Consider the following 18780-nt stretch of genomic DNA (forward strand, 5'->3'; position numbering starts at 1 on the left):
AGAGAGGCTGGTACCACTGTAACGAACAACTATGCCAGTATATCTGGCTGGTGTAATATTAAAACAGCCAGTGTAACCTTGAGTTTTGTAACTGGCGTAGCACATATTCTGATCACTTTGTGTTTATGCTGTTTGAAAGCTTTAAGCATTCATCTCCAAGTTAGCAGAATGGCAATTTGAAGGTGAATCAAAGAGATCCGGGTCCAGTTAAACACTCTGCCCTAATGGCTTTAAAATGTATGTTTATGGAATAAAATATACTTATTTGATTATTCTCTCTGAATTATAATGGTTTCCACTGGCTTTCATGAAAACTATTATATTGCTGACAGTGTCATACTGAACTTTAATACGGCTTTGGTTTTATGTGAACAAAGGCTTTCAGTGGCATCTGAGCTGAAGCATTCTAAATGTGTTTTTAACAGGTTGCTGATGATGGTTACGGTGTGTCATATATTATTGTGGGTGAGAATCTCATCAATTTCCATGTGTCCAGCAAGTTTTCTTGCCCAGAAACGGTAAGTGGATTTATAAAATTTGATGTCCACCAATCCTATTGCCATGTCTAATTGCTGAAAGCTCATTTACTGTCTAGTTTACATTTGTGCTTGGGACATATTTTACAACACACATGCTCCTGAAAGCTGACTCTGCAGGACAGTATACAAAATAACTTTTATGTTTTGAAAAAAGAAGGTTGGTATGTATGGATGCCATAGACTTCTCTTCCTCCAAATATGCACACTATCTTGATTAGTGATCCTTTATATGGTGCCCATGGGTACCATATATTGCCAATTGAAATATTTTCTGGTGCCCACTTTCTGCATCTTCAAAGCAAAGAACCTTTCCTAGCTTTCCTCTTTCTCATTGGAACAGAGGTATTTCAGAAGTCTCCAGATATCCAGGAGTACTTAGGAAGTACCTATTCATAAATAGCTACCCCCTTCATAGCAGGATGCTTAGCATACAGTCTCCCAAAATTTTGTGTTTGCTTCCATGGCAGTCATTTTGCCCTGACTCCCACAGCACCTATTCTGTGTCAGGGCCTTTTCTCAAAATTTCAAGGATCCTCACTTATTTATTTTATTTATATTTATTTATATACACATTTATTAACTGCCATTCTTGGACCCTGTTGGCTTATGGTGGTATACAGTAAAATCTTAATGTAACAACATGTTCAGTCATCTAGGCCATTGTCTAAATAGAATAATCATAATCTCTACTGCTATTGTCATCAAAATGTACATTTTTATTTGAACCTCTATTGAAGGAGCAACCTTGTATGGTTATTGGCTTTCTGTGCTTTCTTGCACTGGTACCATACCTGTAGAAATTTACATTAACTTCCACCAGCTATCCTAGTGCTGGATGGGTGATAAAATGGAAAAGAAGCTAATTGTGTGATGTGCTTTTAAGAACAAAAGATCCCTGCTGGATCTGACCAGTGGTCCATCTAGTCCAGCAACCTGTTTCACTCAACAACCAACCAGTTATCCTGGAGAGCCAATAAACAGGGCATAGAGACCCTGAGGGTGCCTCCGGGCAATAGTATTCAAAGATTCTCTGCTTCTTATGAAAGTGTTCTTTAGTCTGCATGGCTAGTAGTAGTTGATGATGCTATCCTTCATGGATTTATGCAGTTTCCTTTTAAAGCTACCCATGCTTTTGGCTATCACTACATTCTCTGGCAGTGAATAAAACTTTTTCATCACTAATCGAATAAAGAAATACTTGATTTTGCCCATCAACTTTATTAATACCTAAAAGTTCTAGAATTTGGGGGGAGAAAGAAAAGTTTTATAAACTTCTATCATGTTCTGTTTCATAGATCCTTTTTTAATAATTGAGAAGTTCTAGACTTATTAGCCTTTCCTTTTAGAATAATTGCTTCAACATTTTCATCATCTTGGTTGCTGATTTTTATACATTTTTCAGCTCTGCAGTATCCTTAAGATATGGTGATCAAAACTGCACACAGTACTCCATATTATACCACACCATAGATCTCTACAACGGCATTTATTTTCAGTTCATTTCCTAACAAACCCTAATATCAAGTTTATCTTTTTCTCTGCTGCTGCACATTGAGTCAGCATTTAAATCACTGCGAGATTTCTTTCCCTTTCAGTCTCAGCCAATTCAAATCCTGTCAATATATATTTAAAGTTAGGAGCTTCAATTTGCCTTGTTGTTGTCCACAAGCCCAATTTAGAGAGATCCTCCGGGAGCTCTCCAGTCACCCTGGGTTTTCACGATCCTGAATAATTTAGTATCACTCACAGAGTGGGTTACTATAGTGCGCAGCCCTTTAAAAAAAGTAATTTGGGATAGTTTGAGGGCAATTTTCCATTGATATCATCACTGAACTTATGCTTCAAAAAATTCATTTTTCCCCTCATTGCTTCAGTTTCCAACAGATCCCTCTCCAAACGTAATTTTTAATTTGCTTTAAAAGTGCTCTATTGATACTGTTTTTCTACGTTTTGCATTGCAATACAATTTTATACATCTTCTTTCCTTTTTCTTTTCAGAGCTGTTAATTAGTCTTACTCACATAAATGATTTGCTGGTCTCCCAAATAGTGATTTTACTAGCATCAGAAATATTATTTGAAAAAATTCCTTAAGTTCTTCTTGTTTCAAAATTTGTGGATCTTCTAAAATCATGTCATTTAGTCTCCATCTTCTGCATCTTGCTTTTTGTTGGACAAAAGTCCACTTCAAAGGAGAATGATCCACAAAATCATTTGGCAAAATTTCGATATTGTCCATCATAGGTAGCAAGCCATTAGTTATCCAGCATTGATCAATTCTTGAATAGGATTGATGTTGAGCCAAAAAGAAAGTACATTGATATTTACTCTTATTTCTTTCTCTCCACAAATCCACAAATGTTAATTGTGCCAAATTGTTGTTGTTAGATGCGAAGTCGTGTCTGACCCATCGTGACCCCAAACCATTTGCTTTCTTTTAGATTTTGTGTTTTTCCTCTGCCTTGAGTATATATCATAGACAAGCTGTAACAAAATATTTTTTCATTTGGATGAAAGAAAATGTGATTTATGTTTAAATCCATTGCTGATGGTTAGATTGCATGCTAATTTAATTTGGCCTTGATAATGTTTTGATAAATTACCGTAGCTTCTCTGGATAGAATTTGGAGCAAATGGTTATTAAAAACCAAATGTTTTTAATAACATTTTGCCTGACCTGGATGACCCAGACTAGCCCAATCCTGTCAGAACTTGGATGCTAAACAGGTCCAGCCTTTAGTACTTGGATATTAGAGACCAAGAAAGGCCAAGATTGGTACACAGAGACAAGCAATGGCAAAACCGGCTTTGAATGTCTCTTGCATTGAAAACTCCATGAGGGGTTGCCTTAAATCAGCTCAGACTCTCAACAGTGATTTCCACTACTACCAGAAAGTATATTTGATAGTTTAACTATTCTGCACTTCCCTTTAATACATTAATCTGTATTGTTCCTACATCTGAATTTGTTTTAACAAAAATAGTTCATTAACTTAAGTCTTATGGGTATACATTCTATTGTATTTGTATAACGTTAATGTATTTGTATAATATTGGCTTTATGATTTTGGATAAAAATTTCATTTGAAATTGAAGATTGATTAGTATTGTCTACTTTCTAAAGAGCTAGTCTTCCAAAATTCATTTGTATTGCTAAGGTGAAATATTTTCTAGATTTTTAAACCTCTGTGAACCATCTTAACAAATCAGAAGGAATAATGGGGTTGACATTTCTTATATAGTATTACCTGATTACACTGTCTTTATTTATTAATTTACTTTGTTGTTTTTAATTAGAAGTCTATGCAGTGATAAATCTGGATTTTTAATTCTCTTTTTTGATTTAGGATTCTCATCGCTTTGGAAGCAACATCAAGCAGGCTTTATGTGACATCAGAAATTTGTTTCATCTTGGTAAAAACTCAGTTAAATGACTCCCAACCAGTACATCTTGTCACCCTGTGTTGGGTGTGAGAACTTTTCTGATCAGTGAATGAAAGAAAACAAGGCATACTAAATAGCATTTGGACATAATCCATTAAGGGATATATGCATAAGTATTTAATCTTGGGAGAGATACCAGGGTTCATGACTGCAATTGTTCAGAAGAGTTTTCTTTTCCACAACAGATGACTTGATATTCTCTGTAATAGTAATATTGCAGCAAGGTGACAATGGTGAAGACATGTATTCTAGGCCTGTCTTAATTTAATGTAAATTTGATAATTTCCTATAAAAATATGTTTTTTGTATTCTGTAAAGGAAGGGATGAATGAAATACATGTGTAGCAACCTCATAACAACAGAACCCTGTCTTGAAATGTACCAGTAATAGACATATATCTGCTATTTTATCAGTGTGGCAACTTGGGCCATTTACCTTAAATAAAGGCGTTTCATTAAGATGAACATTTTTTTAAAAAAGATGGCAATCTCCATGTAGTGGGGAAATTCTTTTTTCCTTGAAACAAGTTTATGCTGCCACAGATGAGTAGTAAACCATTTGCACTACCTGAAACAGTGGCAGCTAATACTATTTTTATCATATTATTTCTGACTACATACATTTCCACATCTTCATTTTATTTTGTAAATGAACCTGCAGGGTGTGTTTCTGCACCTAAAAAGAGGTTCTAAACATAGTACACAAGTGGGTTACTATTTTATAGTTGATCATTCTATAATCGGTTAGAGCTGCTGGATTCACAGTTTACCTGATGGGTAAAAGTGAGCACATTTTCATATAGCATTGTACATAAAAGAGTACCCACAAAAATGTAGATCTCATCCAGGTCAATAAGATTTACTGTTACTCATGATACCTTCCAGGGCTTTAGGAACTGTTAGCCATCAGATTTTTAAAAACCTACTGGACATTCCCCACCATACAAGACAAAGCCTGACTGAAATACTGTAACTTACCCATTCTCGTGCCTTAAGCAGTTCCCATCTTGCATGCAACCATGGTATATGGGAAGAGCTTTATCATAATAACTAGTACTGTGGACTTATCTAACTCAAAGATGCTGAAGAAGAGAGAACATGAGAAATCATAAGAGGATTCTAGAAAATATGTGTAGAGGGACTTAAAAATCAAAGCAGTGTGAGTGGTACAAAGTTAAACAAAACATTTGACAATACAAACATTATGAAGAGCCTTTCTAAAAAGTTTTTAAGGCACTATTTGCATAAAACAGCCAAGGGTTTATCACAGCAGTTGCAGCTATACAACATCTATGAAAACATGGAACATCTTTTGAGGCTTTAATGTTTTAAAAAATCTCATGCTCCAGAGGTTTTAAAAACTAGAATGGGAGGGATTTCTCTTTCCCCATCACAAAACAGAGTAACTTCTGTTTTGTATGGTACTTGGCTAATATGCGTTTAAACGCCTTGGTTTGGGATGTTAATGAAGAATCAGATACACTGTTCTACAAGTAGTGGAATACTCCTACAGGAGTGGGGGAGTGTGTTTTGTCTGATCAGGTACATTAAAAGAAAGAATGCTGTGAGAAAGAATTTATAGTACCCAGAATGCAGCATGATATCCTTTAAAAGTACTACAAGGAGCAGTATGTATAGACTATATTGACCACTGACCAACTTCTTTAATCCTGTAGGACTTCTAAAAGAAGCATACCTAGATTTGATTCTCAGGTTTTAGATGTTGCATATATAATCATAGTTAACTAGTGCATTATCAATGCAATTTTGGATTCTTTGCAGGAATGTAAATGTGTAATTGACAGGGGACAACCAGGTTTTTATTGCAAGTATATCTGAAGGGCTGTCATGTTTTGTTTTTTTCAATTGACACAAATAATCAGTTCCCAAACAGGCCACAATTTGTAAGATCTTAGAATGTCAATTGCATGTAAATAATGTTACTTTTGCTGTAAATCTAAAATGCACAGTAAACATATGCCATCCATAAATATTTGAATGTGTGTGTTTTTATTTTATACACAATAGCATTGTTTTTACTTGCTCCATACAAATTCCAAAGGGACTTGGTTTTGAAATAATTGTCAAGGTATATCCTCAGTAGTAAGCACTTTGCTTCTGAAATGTTTTGATCTTGTGTTTAAGAGCACACTTGACAAAAGTAAAAGTTGACAACATGCAGGGATAGTAAACCTTTATTGGCATATAGGATAGAAATGAAGAAAGGTTAACTAAATACTTATGGCTACTGGTATTACATAACATATACATATATTAGACCGTTTCCCTTAAATCTTTGTAATTCTGTACACTTAAAATTGGCTTGCTTGGAGTATTTATTCTGTGTTTGCTGCATTCACAAGTAGTACAGTTTAGACTAAAGGTAAAGGTATCCCCTGTGCAAGCACCAAGTCATGTCTGACCCTTGGGGTGACGCCGTCCAGCATTTTCATGGCAGACTCAATACAGGATGGCCTTGCCAGTGCCTTCCCCAATCTTAAAACATTTGACTTAAACATGCTGTATGGAGGATACCTTTGAACCTTATTTTGCCATTATATAGGTTTAGATGTACCATTTAATTACAAAAGTTGGCATATTTGGAAATAACAGTATTTTCTGTATAAGATTAATTTTTGATTGTCCAATATTCCTAATTGGTAAAGAATGCCTTCAGAATACCTACCTGTATATTAGATGAAAGATTCAAGTGGATAGTCATGTTGGTTTGAAGCAGAACAAATTTTGAGTCCAGTAGCACCTTTAAGCTTATTTAATGTATGAGCTTTCACAAGCACAGACACTTCTTCAGATACAATGGTATGGAATGAAAGCAATCAGTTCATAAAGGTAAAGGTAAAGATATCCCCTGTGCAAGCACAGAGTCATGTCTGACCCTTGGGGTGACGCCCTCTAGCGTTTTCATGGCAGACTCAATACGGGGTGGTTTGCCAGTGCCTTCCCCAGTCATTACCATTTACCCTCCAGCAAGCTGGGTACTCATTTTACCGACCTCGGAAGGATGGAAGGCTGAGTCAACCTTGAACTGGCTGCTGGGATTGAACTCCCAGCCTCATGGGCAAAGCTTTCAGACGGCTGCCTTACCACTCTGCGCCACAAGAGGCTCTTAATCAGTTCATACTTATCGGCAAAATATAAGCTGTAAATTAACATACTGAAACTGTTTGACAAATTCCAGAGACAAACAGGAATAAAAAACTGAATTCACTTCCAGGGGATTGAATTCCAGGGGAAACATAATGAAGTCAATAAATATGTTAAAATGGGAGAGAGATGAGCAGATATATAATCATTTGCTGGCAGCAATTAGCTGAGATCTTGCCCTTATGTTCCATATGTCTTCTCTCAAGCATGGAGGTGTTTTACAGAGTTCCCAGACCCCCTCCCCTCCAAATCAACCCACCATTCCAAGTTATATTGCATTGTACTATTCATTGTTATATTATAGTTGACTCCTTCAAATCAATTATTCCAAATAAGAGAAAAGAAAATACAGGGGACATGTGGCCTGGCTTGGGGATTGTTAAGAATGCAGGTTAGCATATGTAATGAAATAAGAAATCAATGTCTATAAAATCCTGGGGATTCCATTGTTCTGAGTGGTGTAATAACCTGCAGTTCAAAAATGTCCCTTTCTATTCAGTTCTTTTGTATTAGAACAACTACTCTGAGGTCACCTATTGAATGTCGGGGAATGTTGAAGTGTTCCCCCACAGGTTTCTCAGTCTTCTTACTCTTTATGTCAGATTTGTATCCATTTATCCTTTGTGATAGACCAAACTGTGGCTCTCTAGATGTCCATGGATTACAATTACCATGCTGCTGGCAGGGTCTCATGGTAGTTTTAGTCTATGGATATCTGGAGAGCCACTGTTTAGCCACCTCTGGTGTAGGGTTTGACCTGTTTGCCCCATGTAGAGAATGGATGAGTATTGTTTGCATTTGATGGAATATACAATGTTAGGAGTGTGTGAATAAGCCTTTGATGGTGTATTGATATTGTTGGGGCCAGTGATTGTGTTGTCTGGATGTATGTGGTTGCAAAGTTGGCATCTGGGTTTGTTGTAATCTCTGGTACCGTTGTCCCTGTTTAAATCAGATTATTGTGAGCAAGGAGTTGTTTGAGACTAGAGGATTAAGTGTTTGCAAAAAAATGGCCCTCCCATCCAGTATTTGTGAAAGAGAACAGGTCTAACAGGGTCTAATTTGGGGCTGTCCAATACAGAAATGCATGCATTCAGGTTTTTCATTGTATTTTGAGGCATTAGGAAATGCCCCTTTTCTTGCCACAGTCCTCCCCCTCCCTCCCTCCATTGCAAAAAAAATCTGCTTTTCTTATTTAAAAAAAAAGAGGGTGACGATATTACAACGCTAATTCTAAGGTCTTTTTTTAAAGCAGTCTTGCCGTCTTACACAGCAGCATTATGTTACCATTTTATAATATTACAACTCAGGTTTATTTTAAAACTACATTCAAGACTCGCGGTGGAATAGGGAAGTGATTAAGGGCACTTCCCTATTCCCCTCAAGGGCACAGAATGATGGGATTAAGGGGTGCACAAAGGTGCATGCAGGCAACATTTTGCAAAACATTTTTTTGAAAAGGGGAAGGCAGTAAAGTATGATGGAAGGCTGCCCCCATGGGACCCAATGTGGAAAGTGTGTTGCAAATTTCAGCCTGGGAAATAAGGGGAAGAAAGCCCAAATGTGGAAATGCTAGCAGTATGTCTCCTACTGCTGGAACCTTCTTGGTGTATTTAGGATGGCAGCTTGTCCAGAAAATGCATTTCCTGCATAGATTGGTTCATTGTTAGGTTGATTGTGGGGAGAAAGCCATTGTATGTTTGGTGGAATATGTCCAGGGCTGCTTTACCATGTGTCTAGACCATGTGTCTAGACCTCAAACTTTTTAAACAGGGGGCCAGTTCATTGTCCCTCAGACCATTGGAGGGCCGGAGTATAGTTTAAAAAAAAACTATGAACAAATTCCAACTCTGTGCTCCAGATGAGCTATGTGTCTACTATCCCAGTGCCAGCTAGTGACAAGACCTCGTCAACTTACCTGCTCTGACAAAATGTGAGCTCCTCCACCCCCCAATGCACTGGCTGCTACACTTTCAGGCAGTGACCTAAATTTGGGAGATCTGCCTGCAATTATTAGTCCTGTCATGGACTTGCAAACTGCTCTGAATGCAAAAAGCTGTTGCAGAGGAGTTGGTTCTTATATGCTGCTTTTCTCTACCAGAAGGGGTCTCAAAGCAGCTTCAAATTGCCTTCCCTTTCTTTTCCCCACAGCAACCACCCTGTCAGATAGGTGAGGCTGAGAGAGCCCCGATGGTGCTGCAGAGGAACAGTTTACAGTGCTATGGAAAGCAAAGGTGACCCAGCTGGCTGCATGTGTAGAAGAGTAGGGAGGGATCCCCAGCTAGCCATGTAGCTGTCGGGCCACCTGATCACCCCAAAATCCTGGCTCAAGAGAAGCCCTTGGAAAGCATGCCTGCAAAAGCTCATGCAGCTGCCCTCCCAAAATGTTTCTTCCTGCTCCCCATATTGAATGTCCTGGCTCTTGAGAACCTGGGGGGTTGGGGGAGTCCAGCTCCCCTGCATCCAACATTTGCCCAAAAGGATCCAGCAAAAAAAGAAAGAAAAACAGAAATAAAAATAAAAAGGGACGGGGTGCCCAGTGGCTGCTGGATCCTGCTCTTAGCAGCTGTGCCAAACTTCCAATCCCCCTTCCCTTGCAGCTACAAAGTGGGGGGATGTGGAATCCAGCCCACCCTACAGTCACCCCTATGGAGCAGCCCCTCAATGTCCCCAGAAGCGGGGGGGGGGGGGAGAGATTTCCATGAGCCTAATTTTCATGGATCCAAGCCAGCTGCCCTCCCAACTGCTGCCCAAGAAGAGCCACTTCCCAACTCACCCTCTCCTGGCTGCCAAGCGTGCCTGTCCTGAGTTGTTCCGTGCTCCTGAGCCAGCACCCATTGTGCTTGATAGCCTGTTGTGCTTGATAGCCTGTTGTGCGAATTAGGGTGGGGTGGCAAAAACCCCGTAAGCTGACTGGCTCAAAGGGCAATACTCTGCTCTTCCCCTGAGAGGACCACCTCAGCCTCAAATCCCTCCCCCCCCCCCCCCCCCGTCTCTGCACAGCTGAAAGAAAAGGGGAGGGCAGCAGGCCCACTTCTGCACTTAACCCTTTATGTCAATTGAGCCTGTCGGGTGGGGTGGGATGGGGTGGGGTGAGAAACCGCGAGTCTCAGCTCTGCGGAGCCAAGCCAGCCACTCTCCTGGTGGCTGGCCCTGGCTGGGCTGCACCAACACTCACCTGCTACCCACTGCCATGAGCCCACATCTCTGAAAGAGCTCTGCACTGTGGGCTAGCAACACCGTCGCACTTGCATTCTGCCGGCACTAACATGGCTGGGCGCAACGCACGGGCACTGCCTGAAAGGGGGAGGAGTGGGGCCCAAGCCCTATGAGCCCCACCATCTCTGAGGCCGCTGCTCTGCTCTGAGGGAGCCTCTGGCTCCAGCCCCCCCCCCCTGTGGGCCATCAATCCCCACCAACAGCCAGGCCCGGAGGGGGGGGGGAATGGCCTCCTACCTGACCTCTGCCACCACAGAGAGCAAGCTGCTCTCCATGGCGTCCTGGGCAAGAGGTCTGGGACCCGCACACATGGTGCCTTATATAGGCTCCTGGCTCACCCTGATGGGTCTGGCTCAACCTGATGCCGTGCAAGCTGCAAAAGTCATCCACTGCAAAGCAGGACAGGCAGCGGCAACAAAAACACCCGGTGGGCCAGATAAATGTCCTCGGCGGGCCGTATGTGGCCCCCGGGCCGTAGTTTGAGGACCCCTGGTCTAGACGATAAAAATGTCATCAATTAATTGCAGGTATAAGGAAGGTATAAGTGGATGGGAGGACTATGGACTAAATGGCTAGCTAAGTTCTCAGGATGTATTAATTTTAGAGAGGCTGTTCTCCTCCTCTATAGTGAAAATTATTGTTTCAGGCTTGAACTCCATGCTAATGTTTCCTTTCTAGTATAGAACCGTGGATTCCTCATTGTGGACTCAGAAGAAAAAAGGAAATCACGAGGCACAATGATATAGTAGTCTTCTCTATGTTTATAGGTGAAAAGGTTATAACATAAAGTCATAAAGAGTCAACCAAAACGAGATCCTAGGTTAAGTGACCCGCTTTCTGTTTTATCTTCGTCACTGGTTGCTCTTCCAATATACAGTCATAGTAGTAGTTGTAGTATCACATTGGCAAAATGCTCATAATCATCTGGGGATTTCATAAAATGCACTTATAAGCATTTTGCCAATGTGATACTACAACTACTACTATGACAGTATATTGGAAGAGCAACGACTGACGATGATAAAACAGAAAGCGGGTCACTTAACCTAGGATCCTGTTTTGGTTGACTATGTTTGATCATATGTTTGACCATTTAGATTTCATGTTATAACCTTTTCACTTATAAACATAGAGTAGACTACTATATCATTGAGCCTCGTGATTTCCTTTTTTCTTCTAATGTTTCCTTTCTATGCTATTTTAATTCCTTTTCTAACTAAGTTAAGCATTCATGGAATCATAGAGTTGGAAGGGACCTTATGGGTCATCTAGTCCAACCCCCTGCATGGGTCATCTAGCCCAACCGCCACTACAAAGCAGTTTACTTGAGGATTATGGAGAAGCAAGGGCAAAATCACCACCTTTGGAGACAACCGATTGAGAATTTATCTGAAGAAAAAAGTATTGCTTGTTTCCATAGTTAAGCAGATGCTTTATTCGTTTTTGTAGTGTCTGGACTAGCACCCTCCTAGCAGCATCTTTCCACACCCACCCTTGCAGTTGCTGGATTATATTAGACTCTAAAGCTGTATGCTCCCCCTTCAAGGATCGCTGCCTTGCCATGGCAAGGGGGCTTGCATAGCTCAGTGAAGCTATGAGCTATGCCATGCAGGGCCACCCTAGACGGACAGGTCATAGCTGAGAGCTCTGACAAAAGGTGATCCACTGGAGAAGGAAATGGCAAACCACTCCAGTATCTTTGCCATGAAAACTCTATGGACAGTTCCAAAAGGCAAAACGATATGACGCCGGAAGATGAGCCCCTCAGGTCGGAAGGTGTCCAATATGCTACTGGGGATGAGCAGACGGCTAGTACGAGTAGCGCCAGAATGAATGAAGCGGCTGGGCCAAAGCCGAAAGGACGCTCAGTTGTGGAAGTAACTGGTGGCGAAAAGACAGTCCAATGCTGTAAAGATTTTTATTCCATAGGAACCTGGAACGTCAGATCCATGAATCAAGGCAAGCTGGACGTGGTTAAACAAGAAATGACAAGACTGAACATCGACATTTTAGGAATCAGTGAACTAAAATGGACAGGAATGCGTGAATTTAATTCAGATGACTATCAGGTATACTACTGTGGACAAGAATCTCGCAGAAGAAATGAAGTAGCCTTCATAATCAATAAGAGAATAGGAAGCAGAAGAGATTTTTAAAAGGTGGCAAAATTATACAAAAGAACTATACAAGAGCGAGCTTAACATCCCTGATAACCACAATGGGGTAGTTACTGACCTGGAGCCAGACATCCTGGAATGTGAAGTCAAATGGGCCTTAGGAAGTCTGAGCAACAATAAAGTTAGTGGTGGTGACAGCATTCCAGTTGAACTATTCAAAATCTTAAAAGATGATGCAGTAAAAGTGCTACACTCAATATGCCAGCAAATTTGGAAAACTCAACAATGGCCACAGGATTGGAAAAGGTCAGTTTACATTCCAATCCCAAAGAAGGGCAATGCCAAAGAATGTTCAAACTACCGCACCATTGCACTCATTTCTCAAGCTAGCAAAGTTATACTCAAAATCCTACAAGCTAGGCTCCAGCAATATGTGGACCGAGAACTTCCAGAAGTACAGGCAGGATTTCGAAGAGGCAGAGGAACTAGAGATCAAATTGCCAACGGCAATAATGGAGAAAGCTAGGGAGTTCCAGAAGAACATCTACTTCTGCTTCATTGACTATGCCTTTGATTGTGTGGAGCAAAACAAATTGTGGCAAGTTCTTAAAGAGATGGGAATATCAGAGCATCTTATTTGTCTCTTGAGAAATTTATATGCAGGTCAAGAAGCAACAGTGAGAATTGAACATGAAATCACTGATTGGTTCAAAATTGAGAAAGGAGTTCGGCAAGGCTGTATACTGTTGCCTTGCCTATTTAACTTGTATGCGGAGCACATCACAAGAAAGGCGGGATTAGAGGAGTCACAAACTGGGATCAAGACTGCAGGGAGAAATATCAACAACCTCAGATATGCAGATGATGCCACTCTAATGGCAGAAAGTGAAGAGGAATTAAAGAGCCTGTTGATGCGGGTGAAGGAGCAGAGTGCAAAAGTTGGCTTGAAACTCAACATCAAGAAAACAAAGATCATGGCAGCCGGCCCTCTCAATGCCTGGCAAATAGATGGGGAAGAAATGGAGATAGTGACAGATTTTATTTTCCTGGGCTCCAAGATCACTGCAGATGGGGACTGCAGCAAAGAAATTAAAAGATGCTTGCTCCTGGGGAGGAAAGCTATGGCAAATCTAGACAGCATCCTAAAAAGCAGAGACATCACCCTGCCAACAAAAGTGTGTTTAGTCAGGCTATGGTATTCTCAGTTGCAATGTATGGCTGCGAAAGTTGTACCATAAGGAAGGCCGAGCGTCAAAGAATTGAGGCTTTTGAACTCTGGTGCTGGAGAAGACTCTTGCGAGTCCCTTGGACTGCAAGGCGAACAAACCGGTCAGTCCTAGAGGGGATCAGCCCTGACTGCTCCTTAGAAGGCCAGATCCTGAAGAAACTCAAATACTTTGGCCACCTCATGAGAAGGAAGGACTCCCTGGAGAAGAGCCTAATGCTGGGAGCGATCGAGGGCAAAAGAAGAAGGGGACGACAGAGAAGGAGGTGGCTGGATGGAGTCCCTGAAGCAGTAGGTGCAAACTTAAATGGACTCCGGGGAATGGTAGAGGACAGGAAGGCCTGGAGGATCATTGTCCATGGGGTCGCGATGGGTCGGACACGACTTCGCACCTAACAACAACAACAACAAAAGCTGTATGCTACTTTGCAGTGCACGAGAGACGTTTTAAAAGTCTTGTTCGATTTATACTGTATCGATTCCCTGCCTCTGTAAGAAAAAAATAGTGACCTAAACATCATTCTTTATTTCCTCGTGAAGCTAAAGGATGTAAATGAGCCAGGGAAGCAGGTATCTGGATTTTTTTTCAGGAGCGTGCAGTGGTTTTATTCTGCGATCCAGTCGTACCGTGCACCCTATTTTTCCTCATGATGCTTAAAAACGGTTTGCGCTGATTCACGCGGCTGTCCTCTTACAAACTGCCCACGCTCCCGTGCACTTGACTTCTTGAAGAATGATGGGGTGGAGGGCAACAGCAGGAGCGTTTGTTCAAAAGACGCGCATCGTTCGCCGCCCGCAATTTCGGCTTAGGCAAAATGTTAATGCGCAAGCCTGTTGGGGACGCGACACTTCTTTCCGATAGTTGCATGCACGAAAGCTGCAGGAAGGCATATTCTTCGGAGGCAGTAAGCGACTCCTTCTCGCTGCCTGCCATGGTATCCGCTGGGGTTGAAGGAGCGTTACTGCTTGGCGCGCTCCAGCTCCGCCCACAGCTCTGCGGGGCTCGTCCTTTCAGCGGGACTGGCGAGAAGCCGGTTTCTGCCTTTCGGTCTTGCGCGCGACTTCCTAGTTTGTTCTCCCAAGGACTCCACGGCTCCCACCAACGGCTCTTCCTCAGACGGCGACGGAGCACTTAGGATGGAAGGGAAAAGGCGGGAATCTGTGGAGGGGGAAGGTGAGGGAAAGGGAAGGAAATAGATATCTCTCTTGACAGCACGACAGTGCACTACTGTGAGAAGAGAGGCAAGCAAGCGTTGTGTTATGTGTAAACACCCGCACCGGTGAAGTGGGGCTTATGTGCTATTTCTGCTGCAGTAGACTTGTGAAATAGGAGCAGATGGTTATTACACAATGGTGCACACGTGGGCAGTTGTGGTAGAGACTGAGTCTCCATTTAAAATGTGAAGCGGCCAGAGTTCTACCTCACGTACCCAGCAGGAAGCCTTGCCTGCCAATTGCTTCTTGTGAATTGATGCACGTATGGTGAAAGAGACGTGTGATAACGTTTTATTGTGTAAACTCTGATCGCAAAATTGAGACCATGAACAATGTACTACAGTCGTGTGTGAGGCAACTAGATGCATTTGTGGTCCACTATAATAAGCTGGTGAAACTAGTGAAATCATGGTAGACCGCATTCTTATTGAGGGGGGGATTGGCCGGCACACCATTTACAGTTAATAATCATTTTCATGGGATAGTTTTAAGCAGATACACTCCTCTGAAGAAATAATGATAAAAGTCTGATTGGAAATTATTGGAAAGCTGATGTATATCTTTACATTTTAAAAGGATCCTGAATTTTATATTAAGTATTTTTGTGCCGATTTTATACAATTTGTTGGTTGTTAATACATAATGGATTTTATGCCTAATATTTAGCTAATAGCACTTGTTTCAACTGCATGATAATCTTATTTCAGAACAATATCTCAGGACAATATCTCCCAACTTTGCAAGTTTGTAGTACTGTTTCATTAACTTTTGCTTATATAATAAACTATGAGAAATTCACTGGTTCATATTGGTGTAAAGTTTAAAAAATGCTTGTTACATAAATGTCTTCAGGGAAAATGGAAACAAAACACTGGTAATTTTCACATATATTTAATGTAAATGTGTGGGTTTGTCTAATTAGTCTATAGCCCAATAAATCATTAAAGATGATCTTAAAGATTTAGAAAAAACAAACAAATATGTAACAATTGCTTTATAAGCAAGCAATCATGGTAGGGATACTGAAGTAAATAAAAACAGCAGTGCATTCTCTGTTTATTTAAAGCAAAGTGTTGCACTGGTTTTTTTTTAAGCAGTGCCCCAACCTACTCGTATTCATAAAGTAGTTAAATGAAAACACCAGTGGGTATTTCTCCAAACTTTCTAAAAGTTTATGCAAGGAATAAGAATCTAATTGTGTGTATAGGTTGTTTTTTATTCTGAATGTATATATCTGTGATCACATTTATGTACTCTAGTAGACAAATTATCATGTTTTAGGACTGAGGTTCATCTTGGATGTGTTTTTCTTAATTTTTATTTGTTTATTTTGAAGGAGACTCACCTACCAAGATGAAAAATGATCTAGGACAATTAGATAACTCTACCGAGAACAAACACAAACAGCTTGAAAGTCTGGCTGTATCTGTGGAAAACCATATAAATAATATGGATAATGGATTTGTAAATGAACTATTTAATCAACAAAAGCTAAACATGAAAAGTGATTTAATTAATAAACCAGCTGACAGATTCCACTGCAGTCAAGATACCTGCTTAAGTAATGTGGACAAAACAGTTGATCACTTGACATATACTCTTAGAGAGAGTGAAAATGTAGTTCTTGAAGTTAAAATGCAGCCATGTAAACAAGATTGTGAAGAAGGCTTTGGAAAACATCAGAGTTTACCAGATCAGACAACTGAAGAATCAACATATGCTTATTTACCTCAGTTGCAACTACACTCCTACAATATCCATTTTCCATCTTCCTTGTCAACACAGCATAGAAATTCTGTGTTATCTCTTGGTATCAACTCTTCTAATGAACCAGTCAATAGAAATGTTGAAATGATACCAGTAAGATTGTTTAAATTAATTTATTTTAATTACAATAGATAATAATTTACTGAATGAGTAAATTACAGCATGAGATATAGTGTTATAACATAGTGTTGATCCTAACTAAATTCACTTTTCAAAACATGGAAAATGGGAGCAATATTTTAAAACTAGCAAATGCATTTTACAGATACAGTTCCTTAATCAGAGAGAAAAAATATAAAGCAGAAGTAGGATTCTCCGTGACTCTTTTATAATGCATATATGCATGCAATTTTTGTTGGGAGTCCACCCAAAAACCTGAAAGTTTTGATTCATTAATTTGCTGCATCTTTTACTGGATGCCATGACAGTGTTTTTGTTCTCTGCATCTGACATTCAGAGATTCCTTGATCCTGGACATTTCACTACCATTTACATATATTGGTAGATAGAATTTTATTGCATGAGGCCAAAGGCTATGACAATACAATGATAGCTGCCCAAGAAGTAACAAATATTACTGCAAAGATACAACAAAGTTAAAAACAATATTAAAACTGTCAGGACCAGAACATGGCAAAATATACAGCATGTTGTTTTCCATGAATTTTCTTGGCAGCCAATGCAAACAGTGACATAATGAACATCACTGGAAAACAGGTGGGTTATTTTATCTGCCATTGAATATGAGACTGGGCTGGCTAAAATGGCTGCAAGTAACTTGGCCCTGGGAACCAAGTAAATTTTAATTCAAGGGCTTCCATGGATACATACTTACTGAGCAACTGGTGTATGCTGATAACATGTTGGCTACCATTGTTTGAAATCTGCAAACTAGAAAGACTTCTCTAAGTTTCTGGAAGATGATGCTGATCAAATAGGAAGCTCTGATGTAATCCTGTTTGAACAGTTTAAACTATGGAAAAAATCTAGAACTGATAATAGTTCCCCTATCTAAGGCAGCATCTATACAGATCCTGAGCTTTGTACTCATCCAGCTTGGTGTAGTTGTTAAGAGTGGTGGATTCTAATATGGAGAGCCAGGTTTCATTCCCTACTCCACATGCTGCCAGCTGGGTGACCTTGGGCTTGTCACAGCTCTAATTGCACTGTTCTGGTGGAGCAGTCCTCTCCGAGCTCTCTTAACCCCACCTACCTCACTGGGTGTCTGTTTTGGGAAGGTTATTGTAAGCTGTTTTGAGACTCCTTCAGGTAGTGAAAAGCAGGATATAATAACCTCTTCTTCATCCAGAGGAAAGCCCTGGAGGTCCTCAGGTATTGGGTAATGGCAGAAAAGCCTGTGAGGTATCTTTCTGGAGCTGAATAAAGCACTGCTTATAAAGTTCATTGGAGGAGAATTTTTTGAGTTTCTTTAGTAATTAAGGCAGTGTGGGCACAGACCCTAATGGGAAACAAGCCAGATCCAGCTCATAGCAGAGGAGCTGGAGTGCCCTGAGGCAGGATCAAAATTTTCTTTAGGAAAGAGTGTTCTCTCCAGGCAAACTATTGTGTTTACTATGGAATGATTTCAAGGCAGGGTCTGCCAAGAAGCAACCTTTTAAGCAATAGGATAACCCTAGTTGATCTTGTAACTAAGGCCTTCATTATCTCCAGATGAACCTTCCAGGAGAGATTTTTCAGAAAATGTTATCCCAAGGTATTTAAAACTGCATCATGATTTATTTGGAAGTAGTTTAAGTGCCATCAGAACTTATGGGGCTATTTTCCAAAAACCACCCCTTAGTCTTAGAGTGAATGATACATCAGGATTGTTTTTGCAGAAGTTGTTAAGCCTGTGCAGCATTTTTAACAGGTCCACTTATGTAAGAAACAGTAGAACTATATTGTCAACATACAGAAAAATACCGTATTTGCCGGCGTATAAGACGACTGGGCGTATAAGACGACCCCCCAACATTTCCACTCAAAATATAGAGTTTGTTACATTACATTACAGTACTATCAGCCACTATGGGCAGCTATGTCTATCTCAACTGAAGTGCACCTGGCGTATAGGTCGACCCCCCCCCCCC

General features: G+C 40.5%; 2 protein-coding genes across 5 annotated transcripts in view; both read left to right on the forward strand.

The window, feature by feature from the left end:
* The window catches only part of CPT1A (carnitine palmitoyltransferase 1A), a 59898-nt gene extending 53925 nt beyond the window's left edge, over positions 1–5973 (forward strand). For both annotated transcript variants that reach the window (XM_077321286.1, XM_077321287.1), the window contains exons 18-19: positions 426–518; positions 3886–5973. In XM_077321286.1, coding sequence (XP_077177401.1) covers positions 426–518; positions 3886–3972 — 180 coding nt within the window. In that variant the 3' untranslated portion in view covers positions 3973–5973. The remainder of the gene's footprint in view (positions 1–425; positions 519–3885) is intronic.
* An 8713-nt stretch (positions 5974–14686) lies between these two features.
* TESMIN (testis expressed metallothionein like protein) overlaps positions 14687–18780 on the forward strand; it is a 51038-nt gene continuing 46944 nt past the window's right edge. For all 3 annotated transcript variants that reach the window (XM_077321290.1, XM_077321291.1, XM_077321292.1), the window contains exons 1-2: positions 14687–14882; positions 16260–16783. In XM_077321290.1, the coding sequence (XP_077177405.1) occupies positions 14846–14882; positions 16260–16783 (561 nt within the window). In that variant the 5' untranslated portion in view covers positions 14687–14845. The remainder of the gene's footprint in view (positions 14883–16259; positions 16784–18780) is intronic.

Source organism: Paroedura picta, chromosome 2 (assembly GCF_049243985.1).
Source record: "Paroedura picta isolate Pp20150507F chromosome 2, Ppicta_v3.0, whole genome shotgun sequence".
NCBI classification, from domain to species: Eukaryota; Metazoa; Chordata; class Lepidosauria; order Squamata; family Gekkonidae; genus Paroedura; species Paroedura picta.